Source organism: Primulina eburnea, chromosome 9 (genome assembly GCF_022965805.1).
Source record: "Primulina eburnea isolate SZY01 chromosome 9, ASM2296580v1, whole genome shotgun sequence".
NCBI lineage: Eukaryota > Viridiplantae > Streptophyta > Magnoliopsida > Lamiales > Gesneriaceae > Primulina > Primulina eburnea.
In genome coordinates, this window is record NC_133109.1 from 15,988,513 (window position 1) to 16,010,118 (window position 21,606).

Here is a 21,606-nt window from a genome sequence, read left to right on the forward strand (position 1 = left end):
CAGTAGTTGAAGTACAAGCTCCTAGAAGGTCTGATAGGGTTATTAGACCACCTGCCAGATATACACTTCTTCATGAACAAGGCCATGATGAGCCTTGTGTTGGATGTGATCCAATGAATTTCAAAGAAGCAATATCTGATACTGATTCAACCAAATGGCTTGAAGCCATGCAGTCAGAAATGGATTCTATGTATTCAAACCAAGTCTGGACGTTAGTGGATCCACCTGAGGGAATTGTTCCTATAGGTGCAAATGGGTCTACAAAAGAAAGCTTGGAGCGAATGGGAAGGTAGTGACCTTCAAAGTAAGACTGCTTGGAAAAGGTTATACTCAAAGGCAAGGAGTTGTCTATGAGGAAACTTTTTTACCAGTTTCTATGTTTAAGTCCATTAGATTACTACTAGCCATAGCATCATGGTATGACTATGAGATATGGCAAATGGATGTAAAGACTGCATTCCTCATGGAGACATCAAAGAAGAAATTTATATGTCTCAACCTGAGGAATACACATCAGTAGGAAGTGAGCATAAGGTATGCAAACTTCATAGATCAATATGTGGTCTCAAGCAGGAGTCAAGAAGTTGGAACCTCAGATTTGATAGCACTATCAAAGAGTTTGGTTTTGCTAAAAATCCAGAGGAACCGTGCATGTACAAGAAGGTTAGTGGGAGTGTAGTGACATTCCTAGTACTTTATGTTGATGATATCCTACTCATTGGGAATGATGTGGGATTATTGCAATCAACTAAAGTATAGTTAGCCAGTAAATTCTCCATGAAGGACATGGGTGAAGCATCCTACGTATTGGGAATACAAATCTATAGAGATAGATCAAAGAGGATGCTCGGACTTACCCAATCCACCTATATCGATGCCATTATAAAACGATTCTCTATGGAAGAGTCCAAGAGAAGATACTTACCAATGTGTCATGGTATTACTCTATCTAAAGCTATGTGTCCCAAAACTGATGAAGAGATAGAGATGATGACACGTATTCCATATGCGTCAGCCATTGGTAGTATCATGTATGGTGTGATATAGACACGTCCTGATGTTGCTTAAACTCTGAATGTTACAAGCAGATATCAGGCAAACTCTGATCCAATGCATTGGAAGTCCGTGAAAGATATTCTTAAGTGCTTGAGAAGGACTAAGAATTTGTTCATGGTCTATGGGTGAAGAATTGAAATTGGAAGGCTACACAGATTCTAGCTTCCAATATGACATAGATGATTCGAAAACGACCTCTGGTTCGTATTCATGCTAAATGGTATGGTTGTCTCTTGGAAAGGTTCCAAGCAAGACACCGTTGCGGATTCCATCACTGAAGCTGAATACATTGTTGCATTTGATGCAGCCAAAGAGATAGTTTGGATGAAGAATTTTGTCCAAGAGTTGGATATTATTCTTAATTGAGTTGATCCAGTCCCGTTGTACTGGAACAACACTGGTGCCATTGCGTAAGCAAAGGAAACAAGGTCACATCAGTGATCCAAACATGTATTGAGGAAGTTCCACATCATACGGGAGCTGGTGGGAAGAGGAGACATATCAGTTGAAAGAGTTCCTCTGCAGATAATGTTGCTGATCCACTTACATAGCCCTTGCTAGGACCATTGTTTGAAAAGCATCGCGAAGCAATGGGATTAAGGGTAGTTGGCTCTAGGGCAAGTGGGAGATTTTAAGAGTAGATGCCCTGCAAGCCAACGGTTGGCTAGGGAATTTATTGACTCAAGTGAAATAAACGATCTTTATTTTAATATAATTTAACTTTTAATGGTCTTGTTATACTTTATCTGTATACCCATGCAATCAGCATAGATAAAGTCCTTGATTATGCTTTAATACAAATGAATCGTACTTCGATGTTGAAGCTCATTTGTAAATACTGCATATTCTAAATTCGTTCCTAGTCGATTCAGCCGCCTAAAACAGGGATAAAGGCCGCTTGAGCTCGAGACTAGCATCTGTGATGTTGTGTACTGCGTTTCTTGGTAAGGACATAGAGATGTCCAAACATGCAGATGGGTAGCCATAAGATGATTATACCGAACAACCCTCCCTCGGACTTTCCAAGTTGTTAACAATCATCGAGAGGATAAGTCTGTGGTTATGATTGTACATCATTAGTCCTTATGACCCGGGACAACACTGAGGCTCTATATGCTAGGGCTGTGCTTTGACTCGTTTACCGGCTCCAGGAGAGTCATCAGGTGGCGAGGTTGGGTACAGTTGCGACACATATAGGAGCCAGTGCATTATAGTCGGGGATTCACCACTCACCTACAGGTGTGGATATCCTATGTGATCTGATGTAATAATAGTGCATGGAATCTCTGGCCAGAGTATGAGATGTACGTTGGAGAAGGAGTTCTCCAATAGTACACGCGATGCCACTATTATAGTTATCAAATAGTTATCGAATTAATATGCAACCCTCGATGAACCAATGGTTGCAGATTCAATCGGGATATATGAGATGAAGGGACCGTACTGTACGTTAATCATAATCGGCTGGTTCTTGCAGGCACTATCAGTGATACCTAGGGGATCATGGGGCGATGCTACTAGACGCTCTTACCATGATCCGATGGATGCAATCAGAAATGAGTTCTGACATTCTTGATCAAGGCGTTGATGAAAAGAATGGGGCTAACTAGGGTAAGCTCGAATAAAGGATTATGTCCTGAATCACAAAGAGTTGTGAACCCATGGCTAGCTGTATCCCTGAACCATTGAGAGTCACACAAGCACTGGATCGTTTTTTCCCGTTGAGAGAATAAATTCAAGAAGTTGAATTTATATTATATAGTAAATTCAAGGAGTTGAATTTATGATAATTAAATTTTGAGAGAATAAATTTAAGGAGTTGAATTTATAAAATTTGAGAATTTAATTTATTAAACTCAAATGTTGGGTTTATTAAATATTAAATTTTGGAGGTGATAAATTCAAGGAGTTGAATTTATAATTTAAATATTAAATTCAAATGTTGAATTTATAATGGATTTAATTTATTTAACTCAAAAGTTGAGTTTATTAAATATTAAATTAAATATAGTGGAATGTATGTTTGATGGGCTTGTAGGAGTACAAGTCCAACATACTAAATAATTAAAGTTCTTAATGGACTTTGATTAATTAATTAAACTAGTTGGACTAGCTTAATTAATCAATCAAATCCATTAATGTTAATTATGGTAATTAGGTCATGGAATTTTTATTCTAGCCTCCACTAATTTGGATTGGGAGATTTTTTTGAGAATCCACAAACATGACCCTCCAAATATTTAGTTTACTTAATTAATTAAATTATTTAAGTAAATGATGATTAAAGGAATAATAAGAATTTTTTATTCTTATTAAATGGAAGGATCCGAAAGTTTGTTGGAGATAATTATTAGAATCTATAATTAACTTAATTAATTAAGTTAAAAGATGGATTAGAAAATAATTAAAAAGATATTATTGTTGGCATGCAATCATTCGATGATCTGCTTGAAAAACAAGTCTTTCGGTTCTTCCCAAAAAAAAAAAAATGGCTCTCGAAAATTCCTTCAAAAAGCAAGAAAAAATTTGGCTTTGAAAATTGTCGAATTTTTCGTGTTATATCTCTACACAAAAGTTCTTCTAATTTTCTAGTGCAAATTAGAAGAGGAACAAATAATCTGGTCGTGGACCTGATTCGAAGATTAAAGAAGGAGATCGAAGAAAGTTCGTAGGGATTCATCAAGAGCTAATCCGTTTATACCGGATTAGTTGGAGCCACGTGATCTAATTCACAAAGGTATAATTTTATAAACATCCTATGAATGTTTTGATTAAAATCATACGAGCGTCCAAACACATCTTGAATGTCAAGATCTAAAATTTTTAAAACTTCCGCTGCGTTTGCGCGCGTAGAAAAGCCAGATCCAACAATTGCAACGTTCGAATTTCTTTACGTTAGGTGGGTCTTGTCTCTGTTTTTTTTTTTAATACATAATAATAACCATAATAATATACCATAATTATGATCACAAGAATATACCATAATTATGATCACAACAATTGTTGGGACACTGGTTTTCTCGTGTCCAAATCATAGCGGAAGTTTAAAAATTTTATTTTGACAATCAAAATATTTGGACACTCGTATGGTTTAAATTGAATAAAAACAATATACCTGTAGTGAATTTGTAAGATCCGAAATTTTTTCCATGTAATTAATAATTGTAAAAGAATTTTGATTAGCATAAGATTTTTAGAATAAGATGTACATATGGAAATCTTTATTGCAATTAAATCTACACCTTGCAAGCAAATTTCGAATTTTGGACTAGGAATATTACCAATTGGTATATCATGCAAGATACAAGGAAATAAGACAAACAATTCATGGATATTCAAAAATCCAAAATCAAGGATTTAAATCTCACAAATTGGAAGCAAATCCTTGACTTAGCCACCAAGAAAAATCGAGCCAATCTAGGTTCTAGGATTAGGATCAATTGGGGTCACTTATAGGAGAGTTTTGATGACAAAATGGTAAGAAAATCGGGTGATTTTGATGCCTTATGCGTGAGATTTGGCTGCCACATTAAACCCTCTCCCCTCCACCTATAAATAAGCCACCACCCTTAATCATTCTCCACACCCCAATTTCGAATCCCCTAGCTGCAATTCTCGAAAATTCCAGCAAATTTTCATAGCCAGAACTCTGCCGAAAAACGTCCCAAAGTCGTCCGAGAAGCCAAGCCGAAGTGCCGTCGAGTGAAGGGCAAGGAACGATCAACTTCGAGAAGCCAAACGCCTACGTTTTCTTAGCGTCAATAATTATTGTAAGTGGGCTGTTTTAAATGCTTGAACTTTCGGTTTTATATGTATGAAAAATTTCAGTTTTTACATGTTCCGTTTTTTAAAGATTCGGTCGAGCTCCGTCTCCCGTCTATACGTTTTTATGAAATTTGATACGTGTATGTGTTGACACTGTGAGGATTCCCTAATGGGTGGAATTCCAACATATGGCCCTTAACAGTGGGATAGAACTGTTTTATGGCATCGCCCTCTTAGAGGATTAAAACTTAGGGACTGACGTTAGTAAACCGTTAAAGGACAAAAATCGCATTGTTATTACGTTATGGAATTTATGTTACGTTTATGAAAAGCATGTTGTATGTATATGTATGTTTCGAAAATGCCATAAAATTTTTATGCTGTGTTCAATTCCCCCCATTTACTGAGTATTCTCAAAATACTCATCCCCCTTACTCTACCCTCCCAGAGAAGTCCGAAGAACAGGTTGAGGAAGAGGAGACCGAACAGTTCTGGGGCTGGTGATTCACGAGACCAGTGGTAGTTATGTTCGAATTTATGATTTAATAATTGTAAGATGTTTCCACATTTATTTACGTTGGTGGAGTGGCCAAATTTTTCTTGCTTTAGAGAATGGATTTTCGAGAGCTCAAATTATTGTTTGAAGAACAAGAACATTCGAATGCTTGCTTTTTGCAATAAGAATAAAAAAATCATTATTAATCTTATAATCCATCATTTACTTAATTAATCTAATTAATCAAGTTAATTAAGGATTCTAAATGCATCTCATATCATGAAAAAATCTCGATCAATGCATATATTTTGAGAATATCATGCATCAATATTATTTTGCTTTGTGTTCAAGTTCTAAAATTATGGTATAATGAATATTTTCATATTACATAAATCAATACCATATCTTATAAAAACTTAATGGGCTATTTTTTAACTCAATTAAAATATAATTTAATCATTAAAGACCATTTGAACTTTAATAAATTATCATGATGTACTCATACTATTTCAAGACCATATTTCATCCTCTCATTACATTAATCTCATCATAATCTCAATCGACGATCCAATTTGATCATCGGTGTGATAATTTCAATTTGTTTGTTATTATGATGCACACTTTAATTTCGAGATCACCAATATCTAAATAAGGTAGGTGCACTTCTTTTGACTGTCTTTAGCAGTCAAGCTCTCAAAATTTCTATAAGCTTTTATAAACTTTCACTACAAAAAAAAGACTAAAGACAACGGTGAAAAGCCGTTGTCGTATGTATTGAAAAAACGCTGCTAAAGCCAGGTACGCTCAAAGACAACGGTGAAAAACCGTTGTCGTAGACATCAAATACAACGGTGGAAAACCGTTGTTGTATGTATTGAAAAAACGTTGTTAAAGCCCCTGTGGTTAAAGGATACGCTCAAAAACAACAGTGAAAAGCCGTTGTCGTAGACGTCAAATACAACGGTAAAAAACCGTTGTCGTATGTCTAAAAAACAGTTGTTAAAGCCCCTATGGTTAAAGAGTGCGCTGAAAGACAACGGTGGAAAACCGTTGTCGTAGACGTCAAAGACAACGGTGAAAAACCGTTGTCGTAAGTCTTGCAAAACGTTGTAGAAGCTCCTGTGGTAAAAGGTTCGCGCAAAGACAACAGTGAAAAACCTTTGTCGTAGACATAAAAGACGACGGTGAAAAACTGTTGTCGTAGATTTTGTAAAACCGTTGTTATATGCTTTGTTGTGAAAGGGTGCGCGCAAAGACAACGGTGAAAAACCGTTGTTGTCAGTGTTTAAATACAACGATAATAAACCGTTGTCGTAGCTCTTAAAAACCGTTGTGTTATAGAAACGAGAACTGTTTGTAACCGTTGTCTTTTATCGCGTTCGACAACAGTTTCCCAATATTTTTAAACCGATGTCTTTCGCTGCAATATACAACAGTTTTACAACATTTTAAATCTGTTGTCTTTGGATTTGATTTACATCACTTTAACTGTTGTCTTATATATTACCAAACGGTTGTATATTTTATTTAAACCATAAATTGTTTAATCAATTAAAATAATTGGGTGTGAAATATATATCAATTAACCCTTATATAAAATCAATCCAAACATCAACATATATATATATATATATATACATATATATATATATATATATATATATACATATATATATATATATATATATATACTTGATCACAAACAGAAATAGGTCATTCATAAAACCAAGAATTAAAAAAAGTATGTAACCGTATTCCAAAAACTTTTAGTCAAGTTAACAAAAATAGAAATACCCTAAGACCAAGACTTTCACATATCAACTCCAAAATATCTTTTATAGCTTGTTGGAATGTATTCTCTGCTGGTGCATCTTCCAAAACATCATTACAGTGCCTATGAAAATAAAAAGCACATTATTTTAATGATTGTTAAATTTCAAGACATGTACAATTTAGTATTAAAACGTACATATAGAACAAGTCATGTATAAAAAAGCAAAAAGTCTTGTTAGAAGACAATAAGCCATGAATTGAGAACAATATGCAATAGAAAAGTTTAAAACGGACCTTAGGGCCTAGAAAAATTTTGTCATAACCTCCACGCAAGTAGGACATACCAGAAAATATAAAAACACACAACAACAATATATATATTCGAAATAAATTTAAATACGACCATACACCACACCTATCACCTACACAGCCAGACCATACATCACACCTATCACCTATAATTACCACATTCTTTTAGCATAAAATTTTGGCATAACCTCCACGCAAGTAGGGCATACCAGAAAATATAAAAACACACAACAACAATATATATATTCGAAATAAATTTAAATACGACCATACACCACACCTATCATCTACACAACCAGACCATACATCACACCTATCACCTATAATTACCACATTCTTTCAACATTAGCTGTATTTTTTCAAATAAGATGAACTCATGTCCTACCTATTCATAAATATGATCCTGTATGCATTCGGCCAGCTCGGTGCGCACCTCATCAATTTCTTCCATAGAATACTCCGTTTTTGTGAACTATGAACACACTCAAAAAATATATTAGTAAAAAAAACACAACTTAATGAAATTTCAAAATGATAAGTAGCTAGATAACTTGTAATTATTTTATATAACCAAGATAATATTACTATCGATCTTAGTGAATCCCCCTCAAGAGTTGTAACTTCTTCAGTAATCTGCCTAATGAATCTCATCACATAATAACCACATTGTTTTGCACCCGGTTGCTTAGGAGCCTGTGTTGAAAAATGTCAAATTGTTAATGACAAATATACACATAAAAAAATTAGCTCGAATGAGAATTACACATACCTTTATGACTTCCCATTGTACACGCTTTCTTCCTTTCCTTCCCTTAGTTGAGTTAAACAATCTCAACGCCCTTCATTAACATTGAACATAGTTGATATATGAGTGTTTTTTCATTAAATGAAACGCATCATTAATATGGAATATGAACTCACATTTCCACAACATATTTCCAATCCTCATCGCGAATGCGGTGACTTAGGGAATCCAACAAATAAACAATCTCCTTATAAGGCTCAATGACGGTGAGAGTCCAATGAAAACTACAGACGAACATAATAAGTGTATGTAATTCACTAAAAAAACAATTGAAAATTATATTAGAATCTTACTTACCCACAACAACTTGGAACCAAAACCACTTGATCCATTGCTGCACCACTTAGCCTATCCGCTAAAGAACTCGCCCTCTTGTTCAACCTTTCAGTTTTACCTGTTTTGTCGTATGTATTTTTTTGCAAATTTGGGATGGTGTGTGGATTAACGAATCTGAATTTTTCAATCTTGTTTTCTTTCACCATCTTTTTATAAAGATGCCTGTCATTTCAATTAAAAGAAAATCAAAACTACACTACACACTAAACTAACAAATTATATGCATCTTACATAATAATGTAAGAAAAGAACAAACAAACTTTAAGTTAATCGAAGACTTACCAAATGTAGACAACTATACAATTTCCAGAAATTGGCTCCAAGTGATACAAAGGACTGATGTCTTCAAAGTGCAAGTTAACTTCATAGTCATCTGCAAATACTTCATAATCTAAAAGAAATAATAATTTCCTTCCATCTTCAAGGGTTGTCTTACAATAACAATACACCACGCGCACTGCTCTTGGCACATTTGATGACAAAGTCTAGTTTCTTTCGAAACTGACGGTTTTGTGTCTTTGACGCTTCTGATAATTGTATTGTAAACATGTTAGATAGGTGCAATACTGGAGAATTTGACATACATTTACTTTGAAATATAAGCATACGTGTACCTCTTGTCGTAGCATTATCAAATGATTTGTCCAAGCAACGTGTGTTCCTACGGCATCCCCAACATTTTCACATTCATTGTGAATCGGAATTGGCAAAAGTGCTGATTTTTGCATTGCCTCATCAATGGATACACGCATGCAATTTTGAGATAATGGAACACCATGAAGCAAGTTATTAGCTCCATTGACCTCAACAACTGTTCCATATGCAACAATGTATGTGCTAGAATCCAATGTCAGAATAACCGCTTGACCCTAAAAGACAAATAGTTATGTCAATGAATTGTACTAACTCTTTAGTTAAAAAATGTAATGCCCGGAAATTAATCACTGTAATTGACGTTGATTGATTTATAATGTCATGTGATTATGAATGGACCAATCGGGATACCGAAAAGAGTATTTAAAATGAAAGTAGGGATTTTTGGTGCGAACCAAGACCGCACGTGCGGTCCCTACGACACAGCACCCGCGGGTAGATGATGAAAAATGGATAGGATTGCCGTGGGGTGACCGCACCCGCAGTGCTTACGAGACCGCACCCGCGGTGCAGCAAAGACCGCACCCGCGGTGCTGTGTGTTGCACGGAAAATGTGCCACCTCGTTGAATACATGCACGGATATATATAAACTGAAACCCTTCGGAAATTCAGCAGAATTCGAGAAAAGGTCCGAGGAAAGTTTCTGAAAATCCGTACGCCTTTATATTTCAATCCGTCCGTCTGATTTTGAATCCGACTTCGGTATTGAGTTCCTGGCAACGTAGGCTACAACTGGACGTAAGTTTTACTACGTTTTGACATGTTTTAGAATTATGATATTGGCAGAATTGAATGGAACTCATATATGCCGTTCTTGACATATGAGAAATTATAGAATCGAAGTCAGACTAAGAAACGGACTGATTATAGAATTGTTATGAATTTTTAGGGTATATTGATTTATACCAGACAGATCTGAATTGTGATTGGATTACAGATTGTATTGGATATGAGTTATGGATTGTAACTATTATCTGTTGAATTGGTATTGACGGGGATATTGAAATTGTACCGTTATACCGTTGATTTGAATAAAATCCAGATTCATCAGATTGGTATTGAGTTGAACGGTATATTGACATGAGATTATTGATATTGTCAGTACCAGACAGATTGTGAGTTCAGGACTTCGACTGAGCCAGACACCGACGAAAGAAAGGTATAAGTCAATGTGGTATTGGGAGATGGACTTGAGTCGGTTTAGACTTGGGTTTCCCTAAATCACATACTTTACTTTATTGCATGGATATTTGCATTGATTTGATTAATATAATTGTTCTCTTGATATTTAGACAACAGGTATTGGTTGAATTGTCTTGTGACACACCGTGCCGGATAGTGGTGGTATCGCCATGGCTCATTGCACAATGTCACAAGATAGGATGCTAGCGATAGAGCTACAGTCCATGACGGTTAGGTCAGGACACTGGATGTATGGTTATATCGAGTAATGGAATCCATTACGGAATTCGATATAGGAACACCATATTTGGTTATATCGAGTAAAGGGGTTGGAATTCTTCTATTACGGAATTCGATATAGGAATACCGGGGCACTGGTTATATCGAGTAATAGAGATTATGGTTCCATCCTTTACGGAATTCGATATAGGAATACCACATCTGGAAACCTGGATCCCTAGACTAGGATTGAGTCTAGTCTTAAATGATGTAGCTACGAGTATTGTCGACAGCATGATATTGATTGTTTATGATACATATTCATGTTACCTGATTACATGCTTTATATTGTTTATATGATTGCATGTTTCGTTGATTTATACTGGGATTTATTCTCACCGGAGTTATCCGGCTGTTGTCTTGTCTGTATGTGTACTTGACAACAGGTGGGACAGGATCAGGGTCTAGGAGATGAGAGAGATCGTGATTAGAGTGGAGGCTCCGGACTTGGATTAGAGATAGGGTTGGACACTTGACATTAGTTGTTTAAACCTTCGTTTTATTTAGATGTTTGCAGTACAGGACTGGTATTGTATTTTATATACTGAGATGTATATATGTTTTAATTTCACTACGTTCCGCACTTTAAAAAAAAAAAATAATAAATTTAGACCCTGTGTTATAATTGATTAATTAGTCCCAAAGGTGATTTAGAACTGGATTAGCTTCCGGGTCCCCACAACAGGTGGTATCAGAGCCATAGATCCGTGAGATTGAGATAGGAGCTAGTGAGCGGGGTAGAATGAGATTTTCTTTCCTTGCTTTTGATTGCTAGCATGATTCCTGTTTTAATACATGTTACCTGACTTATCTGCTATTGATATGGTATTGTGTATTATTGGAATGGATCAGCTGTAAGATGATCCAGGGAGGCTGGAAATAGGATTATTGTTGGAACTGCTAACCCTTTTGGTTATCAGATATGCCTCCGAGGAGAATGCCAGAACAGGGGAGTACCTCGAATCCTCCCATGGATGTGACACCTACAGCAATGGAGAAATTGCTGAAAAGATTCCAGTCATTTCATCCACCGACTTTGAAAGGAACGGAGAACTCCGTGGAATGTGAAAGTTGATTGGACGATATTGAATCACTGTTTGACTCTTTGGAGTATACTGAGGAAAAGAGGGCGAAACTGATAATACACCAGTTGCATTACGTTGCTAAACACTGGTGGATCACGACTGGAAGGGCATTGGAACAGAGAGGTATGGCCATTACTTGGAATGTGTTTAAGACTGAATTCTATCTACGGTTCTTTCCAGTTTCTTATAGGAAGGACAAGGGAGCCGAGTTTGCGAACCTGAAACAAGGCCAGTTGAACATTGAGGATTATGTGGCTAAGTTTTCTACTCTGCTCCGATTTGCCCCTCATGTGGCAGGAAGTGATGAGGCCGTAGCAGACCAGTTCATAAATGGCCTAAATCCTGAAATTTTTACTCTGGTGAATACTGGGAGGCCCAACAACTTCACCGATGCCCTAAACAGAGCCAAGGGAGCTGAGGCAGGCCTGATGAGGCAGAGAGAGGCTTCGTTTGTGGCTCCAGTATCGGGACAACAACCACCTCCTCGATTTGAAGGGGGCAGCAGCGGTACCGGGAAGATGGATTTCTTGAAGGCTAGAGGAAAGCAATTCAAGAAATCAGGGACTACCTCGTCCAGTTCGAGTGGCTCGAGACAGATCGGTCAGAGCCAAAGTTATACTGGACCATACTGTAGTACTTGTGGAGGGAGACATTCCACAGATCAGTGCCGAGGAGTAGTTGGCAGCTGTCGTATCTGTAAACAGCAGGGACACTTTGCCCGAGTGTGTCCCCAGAGGAGTGCCCAGGGATCACAGGCTGCTGAGTCGTCTGGATCAGCGGCTCAGGCAGGGAGACGATTTTCTGCCGTTCATTCCTTTCAGCCAGCACCGTCTACTCTGTCACAGCAGAGGCCAGGAGGGGGCCAGATCGTGAGCCAGCCTCCGAGACAGCAGGCCAGAGTTTTTGCTTTGACCGAGGAGCAGGCACAAGATGCACCTGATGATGTAGTTGCAGGTAACTGTTTTATTTCTGGTTATCCTGCTTATGTATTGATTGATACTGGCGCATCACATACTTTTATGTCTGAGCGATTTGCTTTAATGCATTCATTGCCTGTTGAGTCCTTAGCTACTGTAGTATCTGTCACGTCTCCGTTAGGAACAGGTTTGATATCGATGAAATCTGTGAAATCGTGTATACTGCAGTACGATGGGCATACGATTGAGTTAGACTGTATTGTGCTTGGTTTATCTGATTTTGATTGTATTGTCGGTATCGACATGTTGACCAAGTACCGGGCTACAGTCGATTGTTTCCACAAGATAGTTCGATTCAGACCTGAGATGGCTAAGGAGTGGAAATTTTATGGTAAGGGTTCTCGTGCTAGAATTCCTTTGATATCTGCAATAAATATGACACGATTATTGCAGAAAGGAGTGGATGGATTCCTGGTATATTCAGTTGATTTACTGAAGTCGAGCCCATCATTGGCGGATTTGCCAGTGGTGTGTGAATTTGCTGATGTCTTTCCAGACGAGATTCCTGGATTGCCTCCGATTCGAGAGATAGACTTCAGCATAGAGTTAATGCCAGGAACAGTTCCAATTTCGAGAGCTCCTTACAGGATGGCACCGATCGAATTGAAAGAATTGAAAGAACAGTTGGAGGATTTACTGGCCAAGGGATATATCAGACCGAGTGTATCTCCTTGGGGTGCTCCAGTACTGTTCGTGAGGAAGAAAGATGGGTCGATGAGACTCTGTATAGACTACCGGCAACTGAACAAGGCAACGGTAAAGAATAAATATCCATTGCCTCGTATTGATGATTTGTTTGATCAGTTGCAAGGTTCATCTGTTTATTCCAAGATCGACTTGAGATCTGGATACCATCAATTGAGAGTCAGGGATTCTGATATCTCAAAGACTGCATTTAGAACCAGGTATGGACACTATGAGTTTATTGTCATGCCTTTTGTTTTGACGAATGAACCGGCGGTATTTATGGGATTGATGAACCGCGTATTTCAGAAATACTTGGATGATTTTGTTATCATATTCATTGATGATATATTGATTTATTCGAAGAATATGATGGAGCATGCTAATCATCTGAGGATGGTGTTGAGAATTTTGAGGGCAGAGAAACTGTATGCTAAATTGTCGAAATGCGAGTTTTGGCTGAAACAGGTTGTATTTTTGGGACATATTATATCCGGAGATGGTATATCAGTTGATCCCAGTAAGGTTGAGGCAGTGATTTCTTGGCCAAGACCGACATCTGTACCAGAAATTCGTAGTTTTATGGGTTTGGCGGGGTATTATCGCCGCTTTATTCAAGATTTCTCGAGTATTGCCAAACCAATTACTCAGCTAACTCAGAAAAATGCTCCATTTGTCTGGTCTGAGGAATGTGAGACCAGTTTTCTTGAGCTAAAGAAGAGACTGACCAGTGCGCCTGTGTTGACGATTCCTTCAGGCACTGGTGGATTTGTTGTTTATTGTGATGCATCTCACCGAGGATTGGGTTGTGTTTTGATGCAGCGAGGGCATGTGATTGCTTATGCCTCAAGACAGTTGAAACCCCATGAAACTCGTTACCCAATTCATGATCTTGAATTGGCAGCCATAGTCTTTGCATTGAAGATATGGCGGCATTATCTGTACGGTGAAAAATTTGAAATATATTCTGATCATAAAAGCTTGAAATATCTGTTTTCGCAATCAGAGCTGAATATGAGACAGCGGAGATGGCTGGATTTACTGAAAGACTTTGATTGTGAGATTAAATATTATCCAGGGAAGTCCAATGCAGCAGCAGATGCGTTGAGTCGAAAGGTATGTGCACTATCCTTATCGACGATAGGTGTCTCGAATTTGATAGAAGACTGCTGTTTGTCTGGATTAGCTTTTGAGACGGATTGTCAGCCTCTAAGATTATATGCAATTCGAGCTGAACCAGAATTGATATTGAGAATCAAAGAGGCGCAGAAAATTGATCAGAACGTACAGAATTCGATTGCGATGGTTAGATCTGGACATCAATCGGAATATCAGGTTCGTGACAATGTCTTGTATGTGAATAATCGTCTTGTTGTGCCAAATGTTTCAGATATGAGACAGCGGATATTGACAGAAGCGCACAACAGTCGTTTTAGCATTCATCCTGGTGGCAGGAAAATGTATAATGATTTAAAGACACAGTATTGGTGGAAACAAATGAAATCTGATGTGACTGAATTTGTAGCCAAGTGTCTGAATTGCCAACAGGTGAAGGCTGAAAGAAAGAAACCAGGAGGATTGTTACAGAGTTTGTCCATTCCTGAATGGAAATGGGATCACATTTCCATGGATTTTGTGACACAGTTGCCGAGATCCTCCCGAGGTTGTGATGCGATTTGGGTCGTGATTGATCGATTGACCAAATCTGCATGTTTTATTCCATACAAGATGACGTATAGATATGATCAGATGGCCGATATCTATGTCCGAGAAGTGATTAGATTGCACGGAGTGCCGAAGTCGATTGTTTCAGATCGTGATCCTCGATTCACTTCGCACTTTTGGCAGAGTTTACAGCAGGCTCTAGGTACGAAGTTACATCTGAGTACCGCATATCATCCACAGACCGATGGACAGTCAGAGCGGACTATCCAGACACTGGAGGATATGCTGAGAGCCGTAGTGCTCGATTTTAGCACTAGCTGGCAAGATGCATTGCCACTGTGTGAGTTTTCGTAAAACAATAGCTATCAGACGAGTATTGAGATGGCACCTTTTGAAGCGTTGTACGGAAAGAAATGCAGATCCCCATTATATTGGGATGATATCTCTGAAGTTCCTGAGACTGGACCGGATATGATCAGAGATATGACCGAGAAAGTTAAATTGATTCAAAAGAAAATGAAGGCAGCTCAGGACAGACAAGCCAAATATGCCAACCTTCGACGACGACCGTTGGTATTTGAGACTGGAGACCGAGTATTCCTGAAGATTTCTCCTTTCAGAGGTGTTGTCAGATTTGGCAAGAAAGGGAAATTGTCTCCAAGATATGTAGGTCCATATGAGATTCTTGAAAAAATAGGAGATCGTGCCTATCGACTAGCATTGCCGCCTTCATTATCTGGAATACATGATGTTTTTCATGTATCGATGCTGCGGAAATATCTCCCTGATGATTCACACGTGATTCAACCAGATGAGACCGAGCTGGATGAGACATTGAGTTATGTCGAGAAACCGATCAGGATTATTGATCGTAAAGAAAAACAGCTCAGAACGAAAATGATTCCCCTGGTAAAAGTTCAATGGACTCGTCATGGCGTTGAAGAAGCCACTTGGGAGACTGAATCTGATATGAGACAAGAATTCCCAGCATTGTTTCATTAATGTAAATTTCTTATACAGTGTTTGTATATACTCCTTATTAATACGAATGAAATGCTCGTGATTTCGAGGACGAAATCGTATCTTAGGGGGGGAGGAATGTAATGCCCGGAAATTAATCACTGTAATTGACGTTGATTGATTTATAATGTCATGTGATTATGAATGGACCAATCGGGATACCGAAAAGAGTATTTAAAATGAAATTAGGGATTTTTGGTGCGAACCAAGACCGCACCCGCGGTCCCTACGACACAGCACCCGCGGGTAGATGATGAAAAATGGATAGGATTGCCGTGGGGTGACCGCACCCGCGGTGCTTACGAGACCGCACCCGCGGTGCAGGACCGCACCCGCGGTGCAGCAAAGACCGCACCCGCGGTGCTGTGTGTTGCACGGAAAATGTGCCACCTCGTTGAATACATGCACGGATATATATAAACTGAAACCCTTCGGAAATTCAGCAGAATTCGAGAAAAGGTCCGAGGAAAGTTTCTGAAAATCCTTATGCCTTTATATTTCAATCCGTCCGTCTGATTTTGAATCCGACTTCGGTATTGAGTTCCTGGCAACGTAGGCTACAACTGGACGTAAGTTTTACTACGTTTTGACATGTTTTAGAATTATGATATTGGCAGAATTGAATGGAACTCATATATGCCGTTCTTGACATATGAGACATTATAGAATCGAAGTCAAACTAAGAAACGGACTGATTACAGAATTGTTATGAATTTTTAGGGTATATTGATTTATACCAGACAGATCTGAATTGTGATTGGATTACAGATTGTATTGGATATGAGTTATGGATTGTAACTATTATCTGTTGAATTGGTATTGACGGGGATATTGAAATTGTACCGTTATACCGTTGATTTGAATAAAATTCAGATTCATCAGATTGGTATTGAGTTGAACGGTATATTGACATGAGATTATTGATATTGTCAGTACCAGACAGATTGTGAGTTCAGGACTTCGACTGAGCCAGACACCGACGAAAGAAAGGTATAAGTCAATGTGGTATTGGGAGATGGACTTGAGTCGGTTTAGACTTGGGTTTCCCTAAATCACATACTTTACTTTATTGCATGGATATTTGCATTGATTTGATTAATATACTTGTTCTCTTGATATTTAGACAACAGGTATTGGTTGAATTGTCTTGTGACACACCGTGCCGGATAGTGGTGGTATCGCCATGGCACATTGCACAATGTCACAAGATAGGATGCTAGCGATAGAGCTACAGTCCATGACGGTTAGGTCAGGACACTGGATGTATGGTTATATCGAGTAATGGAATCTATTACGGAATTCGATATAGGAACACCATATTTGGTTATATCGAGTAAAGGGGTTGGAATTCTTCTATTACGGAATTCGATATAGGAATACCGGGGCACTGGTTATATCGAGTAATAGAGATTATGGTTCCATCCTTTACGGAATTCGATATAGGAATACCACATCTGGAAACCGGGATCCCTAGACTAGGATTGAGTCTAGTCTTAAATGATGTAGCTACGAGTATTGTCGACAGCATGATATTGATTGTTTATGATACATATTCATGTTACCTGATTACATGCTTTATATTGTTTATATGATTGCATGTTTCGTTGATTTATACTGGGATTTATTCTCACCGGAGTTATCCGGCTGTTGTCTTGTCTGTATGTGTACTTGACAACAGGTGGGACAGGATCAGGGTCCAGGAGATGAGAGAGATCGTGATTAGAGTGGAGGCTCCGGACTTGGATTAGAGATAGGGTTGGACACTTGACATTAGTTGTTTAAACCTTCGTTTTATTTAGATGTTTGCAGTACAGGACTGGTATTGTATTTTATATACTGAGATGTATATACGTTTTAATTTCACTACGTTCCGCACTTTAAAAAAAAAAAAATAAATTTAGACCCTGTGTTATAATTGATTAATTAGTCCCAAAGGTGATTTTGAACTGGATTAGCGTCCGGGTCCCCACAAAAAATATTAAGTACTATATAACCACAACAAATTATATACCTGTAAAGCAACATATTTTTCCACAACTTTAATTTCGACGTCATTCAAATCTTCATAACTGGGGAAAAACTTGTCGATTTTCATTTCATTTTCATTCACTTGATCCAATTTTACCGAACAACTTCCTTTGTCATCAATCTCACTGTCCCATGCACCTTTTTTGTAGACAATTGCTTCAAGTTTTTGAATGCGTGTATCTTGCTCTTGAATTAATTTTCTAGCCTCGATCAACTCTTTTTTTTGCTCAATCATTAGCTTTTTGTCGACATCCTCAGTCTTCCAACTTCTACCAACATTGAAATATAATGTTGGAGTGATATGACCTCCAACAGCTCTCACACGTCCACCATGTTCATCTGAATTGAGTGCTTTCGTGAGAATATCCTTTTTTTTCTCTTTTATTTCAAGTTTCCCTTCACGCTTTTGATGTATGTAATCATCCTGTCATCCACTTGAAAATATTAATTACTTTAAAAGATTTCCTTAAAATAAAATAATTGATTTTTATGTATATTTTGCTCACAATCTTTTCTACTATTATTTGAAACTCTTGGCCATCAAAATCCCCTTCTTTATTCACTCGCCCTTTTTTTCCAAATAATAGCTCTATTGATATCATCATCGTCACACAATTTACTTGCCTACATACAAGAACCATCAAATGGTATTTGTCAAATATGTTAAATGTTGAAAAAAAAAACAGCAAATGCAATGATATATATCACATGCTAGGGAAAAAAAACAGCCACACATGTTACAAGTATTCATGCAAAGGAATGCAACAGTCACTTCTTGGGCGGCACAAATGTTGAAATATACTTACTATTTCTTCAGCAAATCGTGCATAGCCCTTACGAGAAAGGCGATGAGTGTATATGTTCTTCTTCCTTCTTTCCTTCTGTTGATCACTTAGTTCCTAGTCAAAGTGAAGAATTACACATATCAAATATTTTTTAATTCGTTAAATACTTCATGGTGGACTAATTTTCAAAAAAAAAAAAGATACTTACAATGAATTTATCAGACATGCGAGTCATGACAAAAGAAATCCAGTCATCTCGTGCAAGACCATAGCCAGTAGGTGGTTGATCCAACTCCTCTGGTTTATCAACCTTGTTCGAAATGTATGTTTGAGTGAGATGTGATTTAAATTGACGCCAGTTATTATTTGCTGAACTTAAACATCCCTTTTTCCAGCTTGGGGGAACATCAAATGTCAACCGTAAAACATCAAAATTGGAAATACATTAAAAAGAATTACATAACATAAAATATATATAAACAATATGAATATTACTTGTGAAAAAACAATAGAACTTACATTAACAGATTCCCATATCAATTCTTTCACTTCACTTGGAACTTGCTTCCATGTCTTGTAAGTTATCTTAACTTTTTCTCGAGCAAGCACACCAATATAACTCTACATTTCAGCAACAACTTCTCCTACTGGTTGTCCAAGCAGATTGAATCTTACCTCTTTTCGAATTCCCTGAACCCTTTGCCTAGAAAGCTTATCTAGATGTGTACGACCTCTAGATGTTCTTGTTGTTTCAGTGTCTGTAGATCCCAACATTTCCTTCCCATCAAAACTCTTGTCAGTAGAAGTAGATGCAATTTTTTCTTTGCCCTTTCCAATCACTGCAGGCTGTCCTAATCTCTTGCTCGGTTCATGAATTGTGTCATCATCATGAGACCCAATTTTAAGCTTTCTAAATGATGTCATAGTCTAGATTTAACCTGTTCAACAAAAAAGCGAAAAACACATATCACTATAGAAATAAATACACAATATATACAACAAAAAATAGGATAAGAAATTCACCTTCAATAGAAATCCAACATATAAAAAGATAAATAAAAGTATAACTTCAATATTGTCTACCCAAGTCCCATCACAATCTTTACATCTTCAAAAGTAAAATATCTTTGGTTAAACATTGTCGACCCAAGTCCCATCACAATCTTCACGAAGGCATGATGGTTCATTGTCGAATGCTCCGTCAACACCCATAGATGGTAACCCTCTGGTAAAAGATTGATAGTGAATTAAAGTGTCTTCCAATTCATCACCATTGACATGTTCAAATGACCCTCTAGTAGGAGTTGCAAGTACAATACTCCATTCAGGATCTTCAGGATCTTCAATGTAAAATACTTGCTTTGCTTGACTTCCCAAGATAAAAGAGTCGGATTTGAATCCAATTCTTCTCAAATTTACCAATGTGAAACCAAGATCATCTACTTTAATATCATTATTATTCTCCACCCAATTACATTTGAACATTGGAATTTGAAATTTGTGGTAATCGAGTTCCCATATTTCTTCAATAACTCCATAAAAATCCATGTCTGAAACAATTGGGTTTTTATCCTTTGCACTGGCAACTTGCATTGTCTTTGCGACTAAGCTTACTCCAGAGTTTTGAGTTACTCATATATCATCACGGTCTTTTGTAGTATATGTAACCCCATCAATCAGATAACTAGAATACTTTAACACTTTGTTGCTAGGTCCACGCGCCATCCACTTCAATCTTTCTGATATTTCATGGGTAGAATGGTGAATTAAATGTGCAACCTATATTTCACAATGCCATAAATTTAGATTTTACGTAAGATACCAAGAGTTGTATGCATGTTAATATATAGTATTTTGGAACTTACAGTATCACGCAACCAGTTAGTAAACGTTCGGTTATGCTCATCTTGTAACAACTTTTTGGACATGGCTTTATGAGGAAATCTTGATTTCAAATCCACCATGTGTTCCCTAACGAAACAGTTTGCAATAGATAAATCAATAGAATGTATGCAAAGTGCATGAAAGAATTGATAGGTTAGATATCTTACTCGACATAAGGATCAATCTCAACATCATTTCTCAATACATGACGATGTGCTTGTTGCAGCTCATCATGACTAGTGGAGTGCAAAACTGCTCCCGATAAAGGCTTAGTAAGTTCTACTTCTCGATGCCTTGATGGTATCCCAATTGTGTGGACATTAGATAGATAATCTGAGCAAAATTCGACAGCCTCTTCAGCAATGTAACATTCGGCTATACACCCTTCAGGCCGATTGCGATTTTCGCACATAACCTTTCAAAATATTCATGAATCTTCAAATGGGTACATGTGCCTATACCAAATCGGTCCACACAATTTGACCTCCCGCACAAGATGAACAGTTAAATGAATCATTATATCAAAAAATGAAGGGGGAAAGTACTTTTCAAGTGAACACAATATCAACACGATCTCTCTTTGCAAGTCATCCAACTTTAAAACGTCTATCACTTTACTATATAACACATTGAAGAAGAAACACAGCCGGGTGATAGTGTCTCTGACATGTTTTGGCAAGACACCGCGGATGGCCATTGGAAGAAATTGTTGCATTAAAGTGTGTTAGTCGTGTGACTTCAAGCCAACAAGTTTCAAATCCTTCATCGACACAAGGTTTCTAACATTGGATGAATAACCTACAGGTACCTTTACTCCCGACA

The 21,606-nt window shown here is 37.6% G+C and overlaps 1 protein-coding gene and 1 long non-coding RNA gene across 4 annotated transcripts; both read right to left on the minus strand.

The window, feature by feature from the left end:
* Nucleotides 1-7,044: 7,044 nt before the first annotated feature.
* LOC140840433 (uncharacterized) lies at nt 7,045-9,405 on the minus strand. 3 transcript variants are annotated; one of them, XM_073207632.1, is made up of 8 exons: nt 9,155-9,405; nt 8,823-9,067; nt 8,502-8,702; nt 8,321-8,428; nt 8,169-8,238; nt 7,971-8,092; nt 7,785-7,871; nt 7,046-7,211 (listed from the first exon to the last, which is right to left on the minus strand). In XM_073207632.1, the coding sequence occupies exons 3-8, from the start codon at nt 8,684-8,686 to the stop codon at nt 7,088-7,090; spliced, it is 696 nt and encodes a 231-aa protein (XP_073063733.1). In that variant the 5' UTR covers nt 8,687-8,702; nt 8,823-9,067; nt 9,155-9,405; the 3' UTR covers nt 7,046-7,087. The 3 variants fall into 3 exon arrangements, with proteins under 3 accessions (XP_073063734.1, XP_073063733.1, XP_073063732.1); XM_073207633.1 differs by having other exon boundaries at nt 7,045-7,211; nt 7,985-8,092; nt 8,823-9,405; XM_073207631.1 differs by having other exon boundaries at nt 8,823-9,405.
* An 8,718-nt stretch (nt 9,406-18,123) lies between these two features.
* On the minus strand, nt 18,124-21,179 carry LOC140840434 (uncharacterized). Its single transcript, XR_012119971.1, has 6 exons — nt 20,952-21,179; nt 19,984-20,639; nt 19,109-19,810; nt 18,922-19,014; nt 18,622-18,739; nt 18,124-18,539 (listed from the first exon to the last, which is right to left on the minus strand). It is a non-coding gene; the product is annotated as an uncharacterized lncRNA (long non-coding RNA).
* Nucleotides 21,180-21,606: the final 427 nt, after the last annotated feature.

Excerpts from the sequence above, each read along its gene's own strand:
- LOC140840433 (XM_073207632.1), bottom strand. The coding sequence starts at position 8,686 with ATGGTGAAAGAAAACAAGATTGAAAAATTCAGATTCGTTAATCCACAC. Across the intron at positions 8,239-8,320 it reads TGGAAATATGTTGTGGAAAT|GGCGTTGAGATTGTTTAACT; the intron begins GTGAGTTCATAT and ends ATGTTAATGAAG. Across the intron at positions 8,093-8,168 it reads TACAATGGGAAGTCATAAAG|GCTCCTAAGCAACCGGGTGC; the intron begins GTATGTGTAATT and ends TTTTCAACACAG.